This window comes from Crinia signifera, chromosome 9 (assembly GCF_055691185.1).
Source record: "Crinia signifera chromosome 9, ASM5569118v1, whole genome shotgun sequence".
Taxonomy (NCBI): Eukaryota; Metazoa; Chordata; class Amphibia; order Anura; family Myobatrachidae; genus Crinia; species Crinia signifera.
The window spans coordinates 117,589,365-117,607,016 of NC_139225.1; the positions used below are offsets into that span (position 1 = coordinate 117,589,365).

The window sequence follows — 17,652 nt, forward strand, 5'->3', positions numbered from 1 at the left end:
CTGCATTTTTGTGTAAAAAAATGTAATTTTTCATTTTCACTGCCCAGTTGTACCACAATTGGTGAAACCCCTGGGGGTTTGAAATGTACACTATACCCCTAGATGAATTCCCTGAGGGGTGTAGTTTGCAAAATGGGGTCACTTGTGGGGGGGTTCCACTGTATTGGTGCTTTGGGGGTCTTGCTAATGCGACATAGCACCCACCAACATTCCACCACCAAAAATCACTCCTTCCCTTCTGAGTCCTGCCATGCACCCAACTGGTATTTTTTGGTCACATATGAGGCATTGCCATACTCGGGAGAAATTGGGGCACAGATTTTGGGGTGCTTTTTCTCCTTTATACCTTCTGAAAATGAAAAATTTTGAGCCAGAACTGCATTTTTGTGTAAAAAAATGTAATTTTTCATTTTCACTGCCCAGTTGTACCACAATTGGTGAAACCCCTGGGGGTTTGAAATGTACACTATACCCCTAGATGAATTCCCTGAGGGGTGTAGTTTGCAAAATGGGGTCACTTGTGGGGGGGTTCCACTGTATTGGTGCTTTGGGGGTCTTGCTAATGCGACATAGCACCCACCAACATTCCACCAGAATTTGTGCTGCAAAATCCAAATATCACTCCTTCCCTTCTGAGTCCTGCCACTGTTTGGTCACACATGAGGCATTGCCGTACTCGGGAGAAATTGGGGCACAGATTTTGGGGTGCTTTTTCTCCTTCATACCTTCTGAAAATGAAAAATGTTGAGCCAGAACTGCATTTTTGTGTAAAAAAAATGTAATTTTTCATTTTCACTGCCCAGTTGTATCAAAATTGGTGAAACCCCTGGGGGTTTGAAATGTACACTATACCCCTAGATGAATTCCCTGAGGGGTGTAGTTTGCAAAATGGGGTCACTTGTGGGGGGGTTCCACTGTATTGGTGCTTTGGGGGTCTTGCTAATGCGACATAGCACCCACCAACATTCCACCACCAAAAATCACTCCTTCCCTTCTGAGTCCTGCCATGCACCCAACTGGTATTTTTTGGTCACATATGAGGCATTGCCGTACTCGGGAGAAATTGGGGCACAGATTTTGGGGTGCTTTTTCTCCTTTATACCTTCTGAAAATGAAAAATTTTGAGCCAGAACTGCATTTTTGTGTAAAAAAATGTAATTTTTCATTTTCACTGCCCAGTTGTACCACAATTGGTGAAACCCCTGGGGGTTTGAAATGTACACTATACCCCTAGATGAATTCCCTGAGGGGTGTAGTTTGCAAAATGGGGTCACTTGTGGGGGGGTTCCACTGTATTGGTGCTTTGGGGGTCTTGCTAATGCGACATAGCACCCACCAACATTCCACCAGAATTTGTGCTGCAAAATCCAAATATCACTCCTTCCCTTCTGAGTCCTGCCACTGTTTGGTCACACATGAGGCATTGCCGTACTCGGGAGAAATTGGGGCACAGATTTTGGGGTGCTTTTTCTCCTTCATACCTTCTGAAAATGAAAAATTTTGAGCCAGAACTGCATTTTTGTGTAAAAAAATGTAATTTTTCATTTTCACTGCCCAGTTGTATCAAAATTGGTGAAACCCCTGGGGGTTTGAAATGTACACTATACCCCTAGATGAATTCCCTGAGGGGTGTAGTTTGCAAAATGGGGTCACTTGTGGGGGGGTTCCACTGTATTGGTGCTTTGGGGGTCTTGCTAATGCGACATAGCACCCACCAACATGCCACCACCAAAAATCACTCCTTCCTTTCTGAGTCCTGCCATGCACCCAACTGGTATTTTTTGGTCACATATGAGGCATTGCCATACTCGGGAGAAATTGGGGCACAGATTTTGGGGTGCTTTTTCTCCTTTATACCTTCTGAAAATGAAAAATTTTGAGCCAGAACAGCATTTTTGTGTAAAAAAATGTAATTTTTCATTTTCACTGCCCAGTTGTATCAAAATTGGTGAAACCCCTGGGGGTTTGAAATGTACACTATACCCCTAGATGAATTCCCTGAGGGGTGTAGTTTGCAAAATGGGGTCACTTGTGGGGGGGTTCCACTGTATTGGTGCTTGGGGGGTCTTGCTAATGCAACATAGCACCCACCAACATTCCACCAGAATCTGAGCTGCAAAATCCAAAAATCACTCCTTCCTTTCTGAGTCCTGCCATGCACCCAAATGGTATTTTTTGGTCACATGTGAGGCATTGCCGTACTCGGGAGAAATTGGGGCACAGATTTTGGGGTGCTTTGTCTCCTTCATTCTTTGTGAAAATGAAAAATTTTGAGCCAGAACTGCATTTTTGTGTAAAAAATGTAATTTTGCATTTGCACAGCCCAGTTGTATCAAAATTGGTGAAACCCCTGGGGGTTTGAAATGTACACTATACCCCTAGATGAATTCCCTGAGGGGTGTAGTTTGCAAAATGGGGTCACTTGTGGGGGGGTTCCACTGTATTTGTGCTTGGGGGGTCTTGCTAATGCGACATATCACCCATTAAAATTCCACCAGAATCTGAGCTGCAAAATCCAAAAATCACTCCTTCCCTTCTGAGTCCTGCCATGCACCCAAATGGTATTTTTTGGTCACACGTGAGGCATTGCCGTACTCGGGAGAAATTGGGGCACAGATTTTGGGGTGCTTTTTCTCCTTCATACCTTCTGAAAATGAAAAATTTTGAGCCAGAACTGCATTTTTGTGTAAAAAAAATGTAATTTTTCATTTTCACTGCCCAGTTGTATCAAAATTGGTGAAACCCCTGGGGGTTTGAAATGTACACTATACCCCTAGATGAATTCCCTGAGGGGTGTAGTTTGCAAAATGGGGTCACTTGTGGGGGGGTTCCACTGTATTGGTGCTTGGGGGGTCTTGCTAATGCAACATAGCACCCACCAACATTCCACCAGAATCTGAGCTGCAAAATCCAAAAATCACTCCTTCCCTTCTGAGTCCTGCCATGCACCCAACTGGTATTTTTTGGTCACATATGAGGCATTGCCATACTCGGGAGAAATTGGGGCACAGATTTTGGGGTGCTTTTTCTCCTTCATACCTTATGAAAATGAAAAATTTTGAGCCAGAACTGCATTTTTGTGTAAAAAAATGTAATTTTTCATTTTCACTGCCCAGTTGTACCACAATTGGTGAAACCCCTGGGGGTTTGAAATGTACACTATACCCCTAGATGAATTCCCTGAGGGGTGTAGATTGCAAAATGGGGTGACTTGTGGGGGAGGTTCCTAACTTTTAGCACTTATGGTGCCTAGAAACCTACATGGTGCCTAAAAAATAATCTCATAAAAAGGAGGCTCCAAAATCAAGTAGGTGCTCCTTCTATTATGAAGCCTGTGGTTTGGTCAACGTGCACACTAGGGCCACATATAGGATATTTATGAAAACAAAAGAATTGGGGGAATCAATTTTTAGTCACATTTCTCTAGTAAAATGTACTGTGTTCCTTAGAAAAATGTATTAAAATTGCAAATCTGCAAAAAAAATGAAATTTTGAAATTTCACCTACACTTTGTTTTAATTCCTGTGAAACACCTAAAGGGTTAACAAACTTCCAAAATGCTGTTTTGAATACTGTGAGGGGTGCAGTTTTTGAAATGGTATCATTTATGGGGGTGTCTCACATACAAGTCCCTCAAAGTCACATCAGAACTGAACTGGTCCCTAAAAAAAATCAGTGTTTGAAATTTTCTTGAAAATTTGAGAATTTGCTATTCATATTGTAAGCCTCCTAGTGTCCAAAAAAATTAAAAGGAAGTTGAAATAATGATGGAAACATAAAGTAGACATATGGTCTATGTTCGTTATTAACTATTTTGAGTGGTATGATTATTTGTCTCACAAGCAGAAAATTTAACATTTTGCAAATTGCTAAATTTTCCATTTTTTTACGACATTTTGGTATTTTTCACACAAAAACACAGACTGTATCGACCCAAATTTACCACTAATTTGAAGTACAATGTGTCACGAAAAAACAATCTCAAAATCACTGGGATAAGTAAAAGCAAAAAAAAGTTATCCCCACTTAAGTGATACATGTCAGATTTGAAAAAAAGGGCTCTGTCAGGAACGCAAAAACTGGCTCTGTCAGGAAGGGGTTAAGTCAGGTCGACCTTCCTGCCAGTCGACCTAGTGGGGTCGACCTAATGACTGTAGACCTAAGTTCATTCTAATAGATCACCGCTTCCCCTCCACTTCTCCTCTCAAGCTCGCTCCTCCACTCCCCCTCTCTACCCCACAACGCTCAAGCTCTCAACCTTTCTTTCCCATACATTCTCTTCCACTCCCTATCTCTAATGCCCCTTTCCCACTGCAGCTCTTAAACGGTATATTGACTTTTTTTTAGCCTTTTTAAACGGGTGAAGCTGCAGTGGGAAAGCTCCAGGGTGCTATACCTGTTTAACAAATACTGGTATTTGTTAAAAAGGTAAAAAGCAGTGTCCTACCAGTTTAAGACCCGTTTTTTGGCAGTGGGAAAGGGTCTTAAATGGTATCCCACACTGGTCTCCCATGGTACCTGTCCTGCCACCGCCTCCCCTCCTCCCCTGTTACCTGCCAGCAATCCTGGGGATCCAGACAGCGCAGTCTGTGCTCAGGAGGAGGAAGCAGGTCCATTAGGAGAGTGTGATTTCATCGTCGGGGTCCCTGCTGCAAATGGGAACTAGCGGGCCGCTTATTCATATGCGCATATGTAATGAGCAGGACGCCCGCTGTCTACCTCGCTGCCAGGTACCAGGAGAGGGAGGGAGTTACTAGGTGCTGCCTACTGCAAGGTATATTACTGGTTAATTACCGTGTACCTTTCACAACGGGTGCTATGTGAAAGGTACAAAAACGGCAATTAACCAGTAATATACCGTTTACAACATGCAGTGTGAATGGGGTTAAACTTGCTCTGACCCGGGTTAAAGAAAAGTTTATAAAAAAACAGGTCAGAGCAGGTTTGGCAGTGGGAAAGCAGCATTACTCTGCATTTTTACTTTACCCTCTCTCTTTTCCCAATACCCTCTGTCTCACTCACGGTTTCTTCTGCCCTTAACATTTTGTACGGGGCCCACAAAGTGTCAATTATGTCCCTGATCATTCAAAGACTTCATTTCCTGCATGATTGTAGCAGTCACGCATTAGACTGCAATGTGCCTTTCTTCACTAGGAGAATAGGGCGGCTATCAACTAAATTGGGAAATTGTTTTTTGCAGAACTGTCTTACATCTCAGCAACATGGACACTGTCATCAATATGCGGACAACCTCTGGCCCTGCACTGCTAAACGGTCACCCACCGCTTGTTAACAAGAACGCCATTGATTTCACAGCGCACATGCTTTGTTTAAACTAGCTTTAGAAATACTAGGGGTACATTTACTAAGATGGAAGTTCTACTGAAGATGGGATGTTGCTCATAGCAACCAATTAGATTCTACTTCTTATTAGAATCTGATTGGTTGCTATGGGAAACATCCCATCCTCAGTAGAACTCCCATCTTTAAGCCCTGTACACACAGGGCGATTTCAGACAAAATTGTTGGGGATATGGTCGTTGGGCGACCACATCCCCGTGCGTACCGTCACCGGGAGCACGCTCCCAAGACCAGCCCTTGGGTGGTCGCAACAGCAGCAGCTTCCCCTGGCAGAGTGTTTCATATTTATCAGCAACCATCGCTCATCGCTAATGAAAACCGGACACTCAGCAAGTTGATTTAATGAGCCCTTCGCAGTTTCACTGTACCGGCCATGTGTACTTACACGTGCATGGCTTAATGTTTGAGACTGCTACTGGCAGGATCAACCAGGTAGCTCTTGGCTTTAGTAAACGCACCCCACTAGTGTTCATTCTAGCATCCTGCGAAAATAACGTAATTGTAAACAAAGCGATTTATAACCCTGTGCACTTGTGTATCAATAGGTTTTGTATAGGCCAGTCCAGACACACACACCCCCTACCAGCTGCTCACATGCTGCAGGCTAAAAGCACTTTACATTTTGGATCAGTAGTCAGAATCATTTTACTTTTAATCCAGACTTCAATGTAGGATTTTCACTAAAGACTGTCAGTAATTAGAAAACTCAAACAAAACCTAAATGTTTCCAAGAGAGGACAGTATTTTACATACTTGCAGTATGGTATCCATGGCACCTAAGACTTGTTAACCATTTATTCACTACAGCTATAAATGGTACCCTGAATGTATCTAGTGTAAAAAGCGCATAAATCCTTTTTCTTCAACCGTCTTCCATTGGTTAGTTAACTTGTGGGTTAGTATATGGCAGTCTGGCACGTGTCCATATACAGCGCTCTAAAACTGGGTAAATATATTGACAGATCAATCGATCTGCATATATATCTAGACGGAATGACATCCCAAAAGAGTTGGTGCTTTTGCATGCGGCCGGCCACTAAGCTGCCAATCACCGGTGGCTCTACGGGGGGGGGGGGGGGGGGGGGGGGGATCGGGTGATTGCTCACACACACACAGATACTGTATATCAATATACGGTATCGGCTGTGTTGTACAGTCGACAATATATCTGAACGATGCTGTTCACAGATATATCGCTCGTACACACAGGGTGATTTTGCATGCACCTTAACATTGCTTACATGAAAAGTAGTGTGCAGACCTCAAGAAAGTCACAGATGAACAAATCGAAGAGCACCAAACTGCACCCACACAGCTGAACAAGCAAGGGTTTTTTACACTCCCAATAAAAATCAAAAAAGTCATTATCAGGGGGAAAAGAAACATAACTACATCTAAAACATGTACACCACAACTAAAAGGTATAGAGAGGCAGTAAAGAGTTTGGGATGGTTCAATCATTGCCACAATCTGTGGAAGAGACGTTCCTTTAGTTAATTTAGCGATGGTGGGTTCTACAGTATGTACAAACAGGAAATAACGTAATAGGTTTCTTACATACTGTAGGTTATTTTAATGTATTTATATCATTATAGCATTAACGCAAAATACAATCATTGTCATGGATAAACAAATTCTAAATATACATAAAAACTCACTAGAACAATTGATATGTATAAAAACAACCAACAAAACAATACTTTGTTAAAAACAAGTCTCAGCATCAATTACGGTGTAAAGGTATACACCCCGATCAACCAAATGATATAAAAATGTCAGCCCCCCCAACAAATATAAAACTTAAAATAAGAAATGAGAAATCTCATTGAATCCTTAGCTGTAACATGTTACATGGGACCTACATGCTTCCTCAGGTAGTAGAGAGTTTATTGTAACTTAAAATAGGTCATTTCATTTCATTTATAAGCCACATCCTGGGTTATTACCCACTTGTAATTACACCCCTGCAATACTGGAAAAATTGGACAAGGTGATGGGTCCAATAAACCAATACTGTACATACTATGACCCCAGAAACAAGGAAGATCTCACGGTATGCAGGAAACCTCGTGCAAATAATAAGTGTATTATCTGTCAGAACAACATTGCTTGTTTTTTTTTTATAATGTCCCCACAGAGAAACCGTCAAATACCCAACAAGATTTCCCTACTGTAGTAGCCAGATATATATAAGCAGCCACATAATATACAAGGTTCTGTCAATGTATAGCCCACAAAACAGATTTACTGACAAATATAAAGTCAACTCATCGACCACCCATGTTGTGCCTTACTAGCCTCTCTGGTTGGGAAAATCTCAGAAGTGGTCAACATCATGATTTAAGAGTAGTCCTACTTAACGTTCTGTCGATGTGTTCCTATAGCACCCAATCAGATTGTATAGATTTTCTTCTAGAAAGTACTAAATAAACTAGTACAATTTGAATGGGACAGCATCCCATATTAATAGAACTCCCATTTTAATCATTTTACCCCAGCGTGATGTGACAAAGATGCATATACTGTAGGTAAAAAAGGATGCATGACACTTGAAGTCTCATGAGACCAGGCACGTGAGGGGTGGCTGCTTGGCAGGACTGCAGCAATGATGTATGAGGACACATCTGTATATGCTGCACTTATGGTATTGCTGAACGCATGGATTTACCACAGGGTTGCATACAAAACCCCAAAAGTCCAGGGTGAGGGGGCAGAGTTCCACCACCATTGCCAGTGTTTCTATAAATTGATCCCAATTTGTTATCTCCCCATCCCAACTAATCCAACTCCAGTTTTCATGAACCTTTTCATTTGTAAGTATTCATTAGCAGAGACCTAAAACATTTATGAAAGTTTATAAAATAGAAAACTGTTCATTTTGTGTGTCGAATATATCCCATAGCCTATGTTCTGCTGATTGTACAATGTCTAATACACTGGAATTGCTTCACCTGGGGTCAACTCGTAGCCAATTACACTGTGCAACAGGATATATTCGGCACATAGAAGTAACAATACTGATGACTGGAAAATTGTGTAAACAAAAAAGAAAATAAAGAAATGGTTATATGTTGAATCTTTTCAACAACCATGGACAGACTCACCTGCAAGATGAATGTTCCTGGCTTGGTTGGGGATCTGCAGAAGGGAAAATAAACACATAAATACTTATAGGTTTATACAGAAACACCCCCTTACCTCCACACAGGATTACTTTTGGTGTCAACATAAAAACACACGCACATACATACATACATACATACATTTGTTTTGCTGTGCTTGAAAAAAGCCAATACATGGCTGAAACGTTGCTTACGGCAAGCTATTCTTCTTAGAGTAGTTCTTTATCCCAAGTGCCGCTACTACAACTTTACTATATAAAAAGTGGTCACAAAGCAGCACAAATGTAAAGCTAGGTAAAAAAGTATACAATATTTTGAAAAATGTGGGTGATTGCACAAGATCGCAACTTTAAAAACAATCCCACTGTACACGCACTATTGCGAGCTCCCGTGAGTCGTTCGTCGCGTCTTCGGGTTGGTCGTGCAAATGGTAAGCAAAATGCATTTAATTTGGACTAGATAGTTATATAGTACATATCTATACTAGTCTTGCCTGCACAGTCTATTTTTCTATTAGATTTCTAATAGGGCAGCGCATCAGGATCGAATCGGCATTGAATGCGGCTAAAAAAAAAAAAAAAAAAATATCGCTCGATGTCCATTCGACGTTGCTTATATACTGTAAGTAAAATTAAGTAGAAAACTAGACCACATCGAATCCTGTGTACAGGGCATAATATGCTTAGGCATGAGATCCTCAATTATCCTAATGCAACAGCATACCTAGTGGCCAGGAAAGTAAGACATTAGAATACATTTTTAATAATAATTAAATCCATTTTTAAAGACAGAGGCTGAAGGTATGCCCCAAGCGTAGAAGGAGCACTGTCCTAAAACAGACAGTCATATAATGAGGAGCATTGCAGCTGATTGGTTATTAAAGGCCACTTTACCGGTCTTTAGAAAGTTGACAAATCAACCCACCCCTTGAGCTCTATGAACATGTTCCTGGCATTACTGTACAGCACACAGAAACACACAAGAAGGGATACTACTTTAGTTATGATGCCATTCTAGAGGACAATACATGTATTAGTCTGGAGACTATCGGGGTGATTCTGAATCAGTCCCCGCGTTCGCACAGGGGAACAATTTTTGGAGACTGCGCGGTTATTCAAGTGCTGCCGCTGTGTGTGAGCAAGGGGGCTGTGCGGGTGGCATCTGGGGGACTCCACAATAAGGGCCTATAGTCCTCCGTATGCCAAATGCCGTTCTATAGAAAATGTGAAGATGGTTAGCCAAGAATGAGAGGAAATTATTTGGGCCGTCACCCCTGTACTTGCCTGACCATGCTAAAGAAGAAAAGTGTCTGTTTCGGCAATTAAGAGTTTGGATTTTTTGCCGCATAAAAACACTTAGAGCTTGTCTACACAATAGTGTTTAAGAAATTATTTAAGTCATTTAGCTACTTCGGACCATTTCTCGTGGCAAGATCAAGGTCACCAACATCAAAGATGTTTCATTGCATCCCAAGGAGTCTGAAGGAAAATCAGTGATGTTGCAGAACTGCAATTATTGGAGATTAGAGCACAAAAACTAACTGCTGCTGCTAGAAATAAGTGGTTTAACAATTACAGTAGATCCACATTTAAAAAGGTATAGCGCCTGATTTGTTTGTTGTTTAGCCAGTAAATGTGCTGGCAGCTCATGCTTGGGAACGGAATACAGGCCTAAAGCTAGGTACACACTAGGATCTGGCAGAGGAGCAAAGGCAAGTACATACACAGCGATGGACCCAGGGTGGGGTGATGTCTCCGGTCGGGCCTGCATGCCTGGCCGTCAGAAGGTGCAGTTGGCAACGCTCAAGAGCGCAAATAGTCAAGGACATGGGCCTAATTCAGACCCGATTGCAGAAAAAAAATTCTTCTCAAAATGTGCAAAACCATGCTGCACTGCAGGTGGGGCAGATGTAACATGCAGAGAGAGTTAGATTTGAATGGGACGTGTTCAAACTGAAGTGTAATTATAAATCAGCCAGTATTTACTCTGCACAGAAACAAAATTACTCACCCAAATCTAACTCTACACATGTTACATTTGCTCCACCTGCAGTGCACAAGGTTTTGCCCATTTTGAGAACACATTTGTCCTGTGGTCAGGACTGAATTAGGCCCATAGTGCATACACACTATAAGATTTAAAAAAATGTTGTTCCAATCTTTTGGAATCTGCTAAATTGTTCAAAAAATATTATCTAATTTGTATGCAGCCTAAGGGGGTATGCAATCCTTGATCCTGGATCATTTGCGGTTTCCCCAACAGCAAATCGGCAGGCGGGATTCAATGTCCCATCTGCAGATCAGGGAAAAGGGGGCGTGTCTGCGTAAACGGCCTTGGATTGTCCAGATACGGCCGGGATCGTGACAATCCACGGCCATTATCGGCAGAACGTGCCCATTTTTAAAGTCGGGCTTGATCTGCCGTGTTGCCTCTTCGGTAGGCACCCACCACTATTTCCGCCGTCATAAATAGCGGTGGAGGATTGCATACCCCCCTAAAGAGTATCAGAATCTGAAAACGTTGACTTATATGGATAAGAGACAATGTTTTAGAAAACTCCACGAAAATAATACAACTGCTGAACCTGCAGTCTCCTACAAAGAAACAGACTGAAAATAAAAGAAATAAACAACAGGACTAAAAAAACAGGACATCATCCTTCACGTGGAAGGGAGAACTGTATCTATTTATTCCTTTAAAAACGGAAAATATTTCTGTGCTTAGCACCTACGTTTGAAAGTATAGCTATGTGACCCTGCACAAGGATTGCCTCTAGCTTTGATAATAAAAAGAGGATATAGACTTGACACTTCTTGTAGCTCTTCTCCCATTAAAAACATGTGATTTCTGAACTCTATGGTTTTCTTCCTTGACTCAAATCTTATAACCTGGAAAAATCAGATGAGCCTAACCAACATTAAATACTATGGTTAGAAAATACGGGCAGGCATTTATGGCTGTTTAATTTGGGTGTTATTGGTCATTCTGGTGAACAGAAGGACTTTCCACATTAGAACGTCTACAATGGTTGCTGGTCTAGAAGGGTTAACCATGCATTGTTGAATTATTTAAATGCTTGTTAAAATCATCAAGTCCTATAACATTTTCAAAAAAGTAAAATCTGCTTATGTTTAAACACACTGGCTTCCTACATCGCTTAATATATTTGTAGATTTCAACATGGCCTTACCAGAGACTATTAAACCTCTCTTTTCCTACTACTTATACGGCTTCCTATAAAACTATGGTTGGTGTTTAATTACCACCGGTCAATGATGGGGTGGTAATTATCTCACCAGGGAGGCTATTCAATTATCGGTGTGTGCCATGGCGTATAGCCATAAGAAGACACAGATTTCGCTGAACAACTGCATTTTCGGGTGGAAACTGGATTTAGCCGAAAAAAAAAAAAAAAAAAAACTTGGAAAAACTTTGGGATAAATTGCGAAAAGCATTCAATGTTTCTTTTGGGATAATTGAATAACTGTCCATGTGTTCTACTGGCTTTTCCCAACTGCTTCTTTACATATGTATCACCTGAAAGCGTTCCAACAAGAGCGTTAAGCCTTCTATAAGGCAACTGTAGAGGCCCTCAGCAGCAATAACATGTAGCTTGAAGATTGTACTTATTTAGGACACATAAAAGAATAATTGGACATAGAACATGTATCAGAGTTTGCAAGGATGAAAGGTGGGGTAATAGCTCAACATAAATATACCCATACACTGCCCCATTACCGACAGTCCTCAATACCAATGGAATGGGCAAACCAGAAAAGGAAGTACCAATTTAGTCAAAATGTGAATGGAGACAGACATGTCTAGAAGCTCCTCATTCCCACACTTATTTATTCATTACCAGTTATAGTACTTGTATAGCGCACACATATTCCGCAGCGCTTTACAGAGAACATTTGTACACTCACATCAGTCCCTGCCTCAGTGGAGCTTAAAATCTATATTCCCTACCACATGTACACTTACACACAGACATTCTAGAGTTAATATTGTTGAAAGCCAATAAACCTACCAGTGTATTTTTGGATTGTGGGAGGAAACCAGAGTACCTCGAAGGAAACCCACACAAGCACGGGGAGAATATACCAACTCCACACAGGGCCATGGCGGGAATCCAAACACAACAGTAAGAATCCCAATGGTTGCAATTCAGATGGATTCTGATTAAGTGTCTAACCCTAACTCACCCCCCCAACCCTTCTGTCTCACAGCCTAACTATAACCCACCCCTCCCCAGCCTAACCCATGCCCATCCCCAGTGTTTAACACCATCAGGATTCTGACCATCAGGATCATGACTATATCTCCCTCATACACCTAGCGTGAAATGCACCTGGAAACTGTGCTCATTAGTGTGATATAGGACACGGTGCGTTGGTATCTCTATAAAGAGTACTACAATGTAGCATCGGCAGCTTTTCCAGTACAATTCGGTTTTGCTCCATATAAAGACTCAGCATTGTGTTGCGACTAAGATGCATTTTCATCCATTAAAAAAAGGGACTCCAAAAATCAGATCTGACAACTCAGTCACCCTAGCCATCTCGTGCTCCGTGTATGGGGACGCATTTGTGTGTACAAAGTTGCAGATGAGCACCACAGATCTTGGCGTGAGAAAAAACACAGTTACTGTATCAAAGTACTTGGTATACAGACTCAGGATAATTCCCGAACCTATGCACAAGTGTTGCAATTCAAATTAATCGGTACGTAGCGATTTTGTCACATGACATTGCAACACAGTTGCGGGTTCTGGCAAAAAGAAGACCATCAAGGCATCAGATCAGGCGTGACGAGAAGGGCTGTTTGGTGCGATTGCAGCAGTAGTGTCTGATGACACATATGTAAGTAATATCAATAGTTTTAAAAAGTCCAAAGAAGCTATTTGTTCAATGTACACATTAATGTATCACCAGCATGACTGTGCTACTAGTAATGTATTCAGTAGTGACCATGCCCAGCTCTGGCTGTGCTCAGGAACAAGACAACTTCTTTAGTCTGAGCCCTTACAATAGGGTGTGAAGTTATTTTTGGATTAAAAGAGGAAATCCTGAGCTGCCTGTCGCAGTCACCTGGACAAACATCTGTAAGAGGAGTTGTGTTCACAAAGGCCTCACCGCCACTGAAATTGTTACAAGACTCGGGCCAAATGAACCAGCTTTAAAGTACACCTACCATTAGTTCATGCTGAAACATTATTTACATAGTGAACTCTTACATATGTGAATCTAAACCAACAAGCAGTACACTGGGATGGACACCCACATCATTCGATGGTTGCTTACCATTAAATGATGTGGAAGGGACACGCACATCTAAGGTTATTCTGAGGTAACCTTAGATGTGCGTGGGCATTCGGAAGGAAGAGGGTGGGAAGCAGACATCCGGTGATGTCAGTTACCCACCCATAGCACGACCCAATTAACATGGGAACGCTCATGAAACGCTGGGTGTTCCATGGCCGCCGCCCCACGCCTGCAATGTTGGGTGCGTGCACCCAGCGAACCTTCTTTTTGCCGCGGCCGGGCGCACCAGGCATACGCACATGCGCAGAAATGCGGCTGCGCATGCACCAAACGGTCCCCATGCGAATGTACGGTCCCTTATTTGGCTACACAATAACTTTATACAATGACAATGGCCTTGGGGCTTGATACTGTATTTAAAATCTAGTTGCCAGGATGAGGGGGTTAAGGGGTGTACCCATGGAGCGACCCTAAGTGATTATGACTACATAGTCAAAATTGCGTAGAAGGTTAGTAAAGATCTGTCAAGGTTAGACAAATCGTCCTATAATATCGCTTAGTAAAAAGAGCTGCCAGGCAAGGATATTGTGACTAGATCACTGGCTGTGTAGTCAAAATCCCTGGTGTTCACTGCTGAGGGAGATAGTCACTAGGCGATCTGCAATGTATACCAACCAAGTATGTTACTTCTAGTATAGTGAAAATTGCCCATAGACAAAATCCCTTAGTTAAAATCGCTGGTGCATTTAGTCAAATTTGCTCACTAGCAAAATCGCTCTGTGTCTTAGGTGCCAGGCCACTAAACCACAAAGATAATAACTGAACTCCCCACCCACAGCCACATTGAGTTGCCTCCCCCACCACCACCACCACCACCAATGACCAAGCAACTAAAAGCATACTTCCATGTAAAACCAGCCCGTTGCAGACACATTGTTGTGCAGATAATGGCAAAAATCAAGCTCCAGCCCCCACTCAGACCCAATTATGAACAAAAACATCCCTCTGCAGCTACAGAAACAATTCCCATGGTCACATCTCTACTCCCTACAAAGTTGTAATTCTCATCTTTGCATGGACCCATCAGAAAGCTCTATGTGGGCAAAGTTTGGAGACAGCAGAGGCAGGGACAGACAGGAGGAGTCAGTGCGGGCTGGGATGGACAGTCACACCAGTCAGGTTTGGGCACTCAGCACCTGAATACAAGCACACCCACACATCTCTGCTTGTGCTGATGAAGATCTGCTGCCTCCCTCTCTGCACAATCTGGTCACCAGGCATCAAAATCTAGGGGCCATGGGAAGCTGGTCCCCAAAATTTGTTCAGCTTTACTAAATTGAGGGAATAACAAATATTTTTGTCGCCTAAGCACAACTTCAACAAACACATTAAAATCCTTATACATTTTAAGATATGAATCTATTATGCCATTAATGTTTCCACAGGCCCAGATAGCAATAAAATATAAACTGTTCATTAGATGTGATCGTGCATCAGTTAAATTATTCATAAATGCCACCCACTCCCATCAAGCATACAAACTGTATTAACACTGTTCCTCGCTGCGCATTACTAACCCAGGTGAGAATCTATTGTACCAGATCATGCAGCATATGATAGAGGGAGAATTCAGCAGCATGTCAACATTAACCAAACCACTAGAGATTTGGGGAAATTATTATAATGCATGTTTTGTTAAGTGAACAGCAGAGTGTTTTATTTTGAGAGATGAAGAGAAGTAGCAGTTCTGGGTATATTACATGTTCCGGTTATACTAACGAAGAACCACCGCATTGCATTTGCACTAGTATATCATCCCATAAAATCACCCTAAGGAACCATCACATTCTATGTTCAATTAATATGACATGATGTAAGGCTGATATTATTTACAGTTCTGAAATTATCTAGAACATGGCAAATTCCTGTACACATAATGGTTACAAATCTCCTCTGTCAAAAAGATTTTTGCTGCTTTAGGTAAAGCCGTATTCTAAAGCACAGTTTCTCAAACTCTGGGGTAGATTTATGAAGTGGCGATAAGGGGAATATGCGCTATCCCCGTGCGTTATGGCAGGGGATAGCGCTTCCCCTGATCCATCACACCCGCGATGTGGGTGTTCAACGGGGCGGTGGTGCGGGGCAGGAGGGTTAGTGCACGTTCGGTATTTTATGTGTGTGGGCCTTCCACTTTCCATCCACTAGGGTTGGTGGGAAAATTAAATAGTGTGCCAAGCGTATTGAGGCACCATGCCCAAAGCATGGCGAGCCATGTGAGGGGACGCGGTGCCACGTTTAAGTGTCCAGGTCAACTGTGTCGAAATTCATGACCTTTTGACCTTCCCCAAGTCGACCTAATGACCCTGTTGACCTAGTTCATGTCTATCCTATAATCCATACCCAGAATAAACGGTTTAAAACGGTTCTCCTAGCCCTTGTATACAGCTGCTCCTCTTTACTCTCTCAGGAAAGCCGTAACTATGCGTGAGCAAGTGGTGCACCGCACCAAGCGCAGATGCTCCGTGGGGGCACCGTTGCCCGCCCCACTGCCTGTGCTTCTGGCTTGCAGGGTGCATGGAACAGCACCACACACCATGTAATAAATAGACCCTGTAAAGTTGTAACTCCTGTTCCACAATGCTTAGACATGTACTGTGACTTTTACCCTAAAAAGATGCCCTTGCTGCACTGTGATTGGATACAAGCAGTGCACCAATATGGTTCCCATGAGCATTAGGTTTAAGCAGTAGATGATCCTCAGAACGTGAGATGACATTCAGATGCAAAAAACAGCTCAGAAAAGGTAGAGAGAGCCTGGTAATGCCAGACAGAGCTGGACGTAGTGACAATCTGCAGCATTCTGCTCTGTGTAATGAGCCATATAGTCTGCCTACATACGCAATCGCTCACTGGGTCTAATTTCTCAAGGTAGTATCCATTACGGAACATGTTTAGCAATAATATGCAGATTGTCTGTTACTGCTGTATCAGCACGTGGATTCTATTGTGTCGTGTCCTCGGACAGCACCTAGGAGACGAGAAACTGATAAATAATAATCTACGTCTTCCCGGAGAACAACATGAGCATCATACGACAAACGCCAGCAAATACTAATCCTATCAAATAAAAAGACTAACGCTGCTCCTCACCTCTATAGGGGGGGGAGATTCAAGTGTTTTTGCGCAAGCAGCTATTAGCTGGCAACCAACGGTGCTGACATAACGGTCAAGTTGTTCCATCATGTTCTTTTATAAGGCACCAGCTTGCTTCCATTAAGGAAATGCAAGAGTTCCCAAAGTACCAAAGCAACTGTTAAAGAACTTATAAAGAGCAAATTGCAGCCTATGTAGGAAAAAAACAAAACATCTACAAAATCTGTTCTCAGGAACTTTTTAGATTTTGTCTGGGACATTGAAAAGAGTGGGCAGTATTACGACCTTTGTCGTCTACTCATGTGCAGTATGACCTGAGTGTATCTAACATTTAGCCACATTTATTTGAGTCCAAATTAGACATCCATACTGTGAGCTTGCACAATACTGTATTTCTCCATGTTAAATAGATTTGGGAAATGATTATTCAACTTTTCTAAAAAATGTGCATGTTGTCTGCATAGATCTAGCCTTAATACGTCATACGAGTGAACATCGAGCATAATTTTTACAACTATGATGCACAACGAGACTGCGCTGATTAATTTGATATGACAATTGCATATTGTGCGCCACCGAGTCTGCATACGGAGAACAAAACTTGTACTTGGGAAAAATACTGCGGCTTCTACATTATAGCACTTGGTATGCAGAATGAGACTCAAGTTGGGCACACGTTGGACGATGTGCACCTAGCCTAAATTTGCTGCTGAAAGGAACCGGCATGCAGGAAGTGCATATACCATGGTGGA

At 42.2% G+C, this 17,652-nt stretch overlaps 1 protein-coding gene across 1 annotated transcript in view; it reads right to left on the minus strand.

Annotated features, from left to right (window-relative positions):
* Window positions 1-17,652, minus strand: part of WDR44 (WD repeat domain 44) — an 81,245-nt gene that overhangs the window by 43,764 nt on the left and 19,829 nt on the right. Inside the window, exon 2 of the mRNA XM_083159579.1 lies at window positions 8,466-8,499. Coding sequence (XP_083015705.1) covers window positions 8,466-8,499 — 34 coding nt within the window. The remainder of the gene's footprint in view (window positions 1-8,465; window positions 8,500-17,652) is intronic.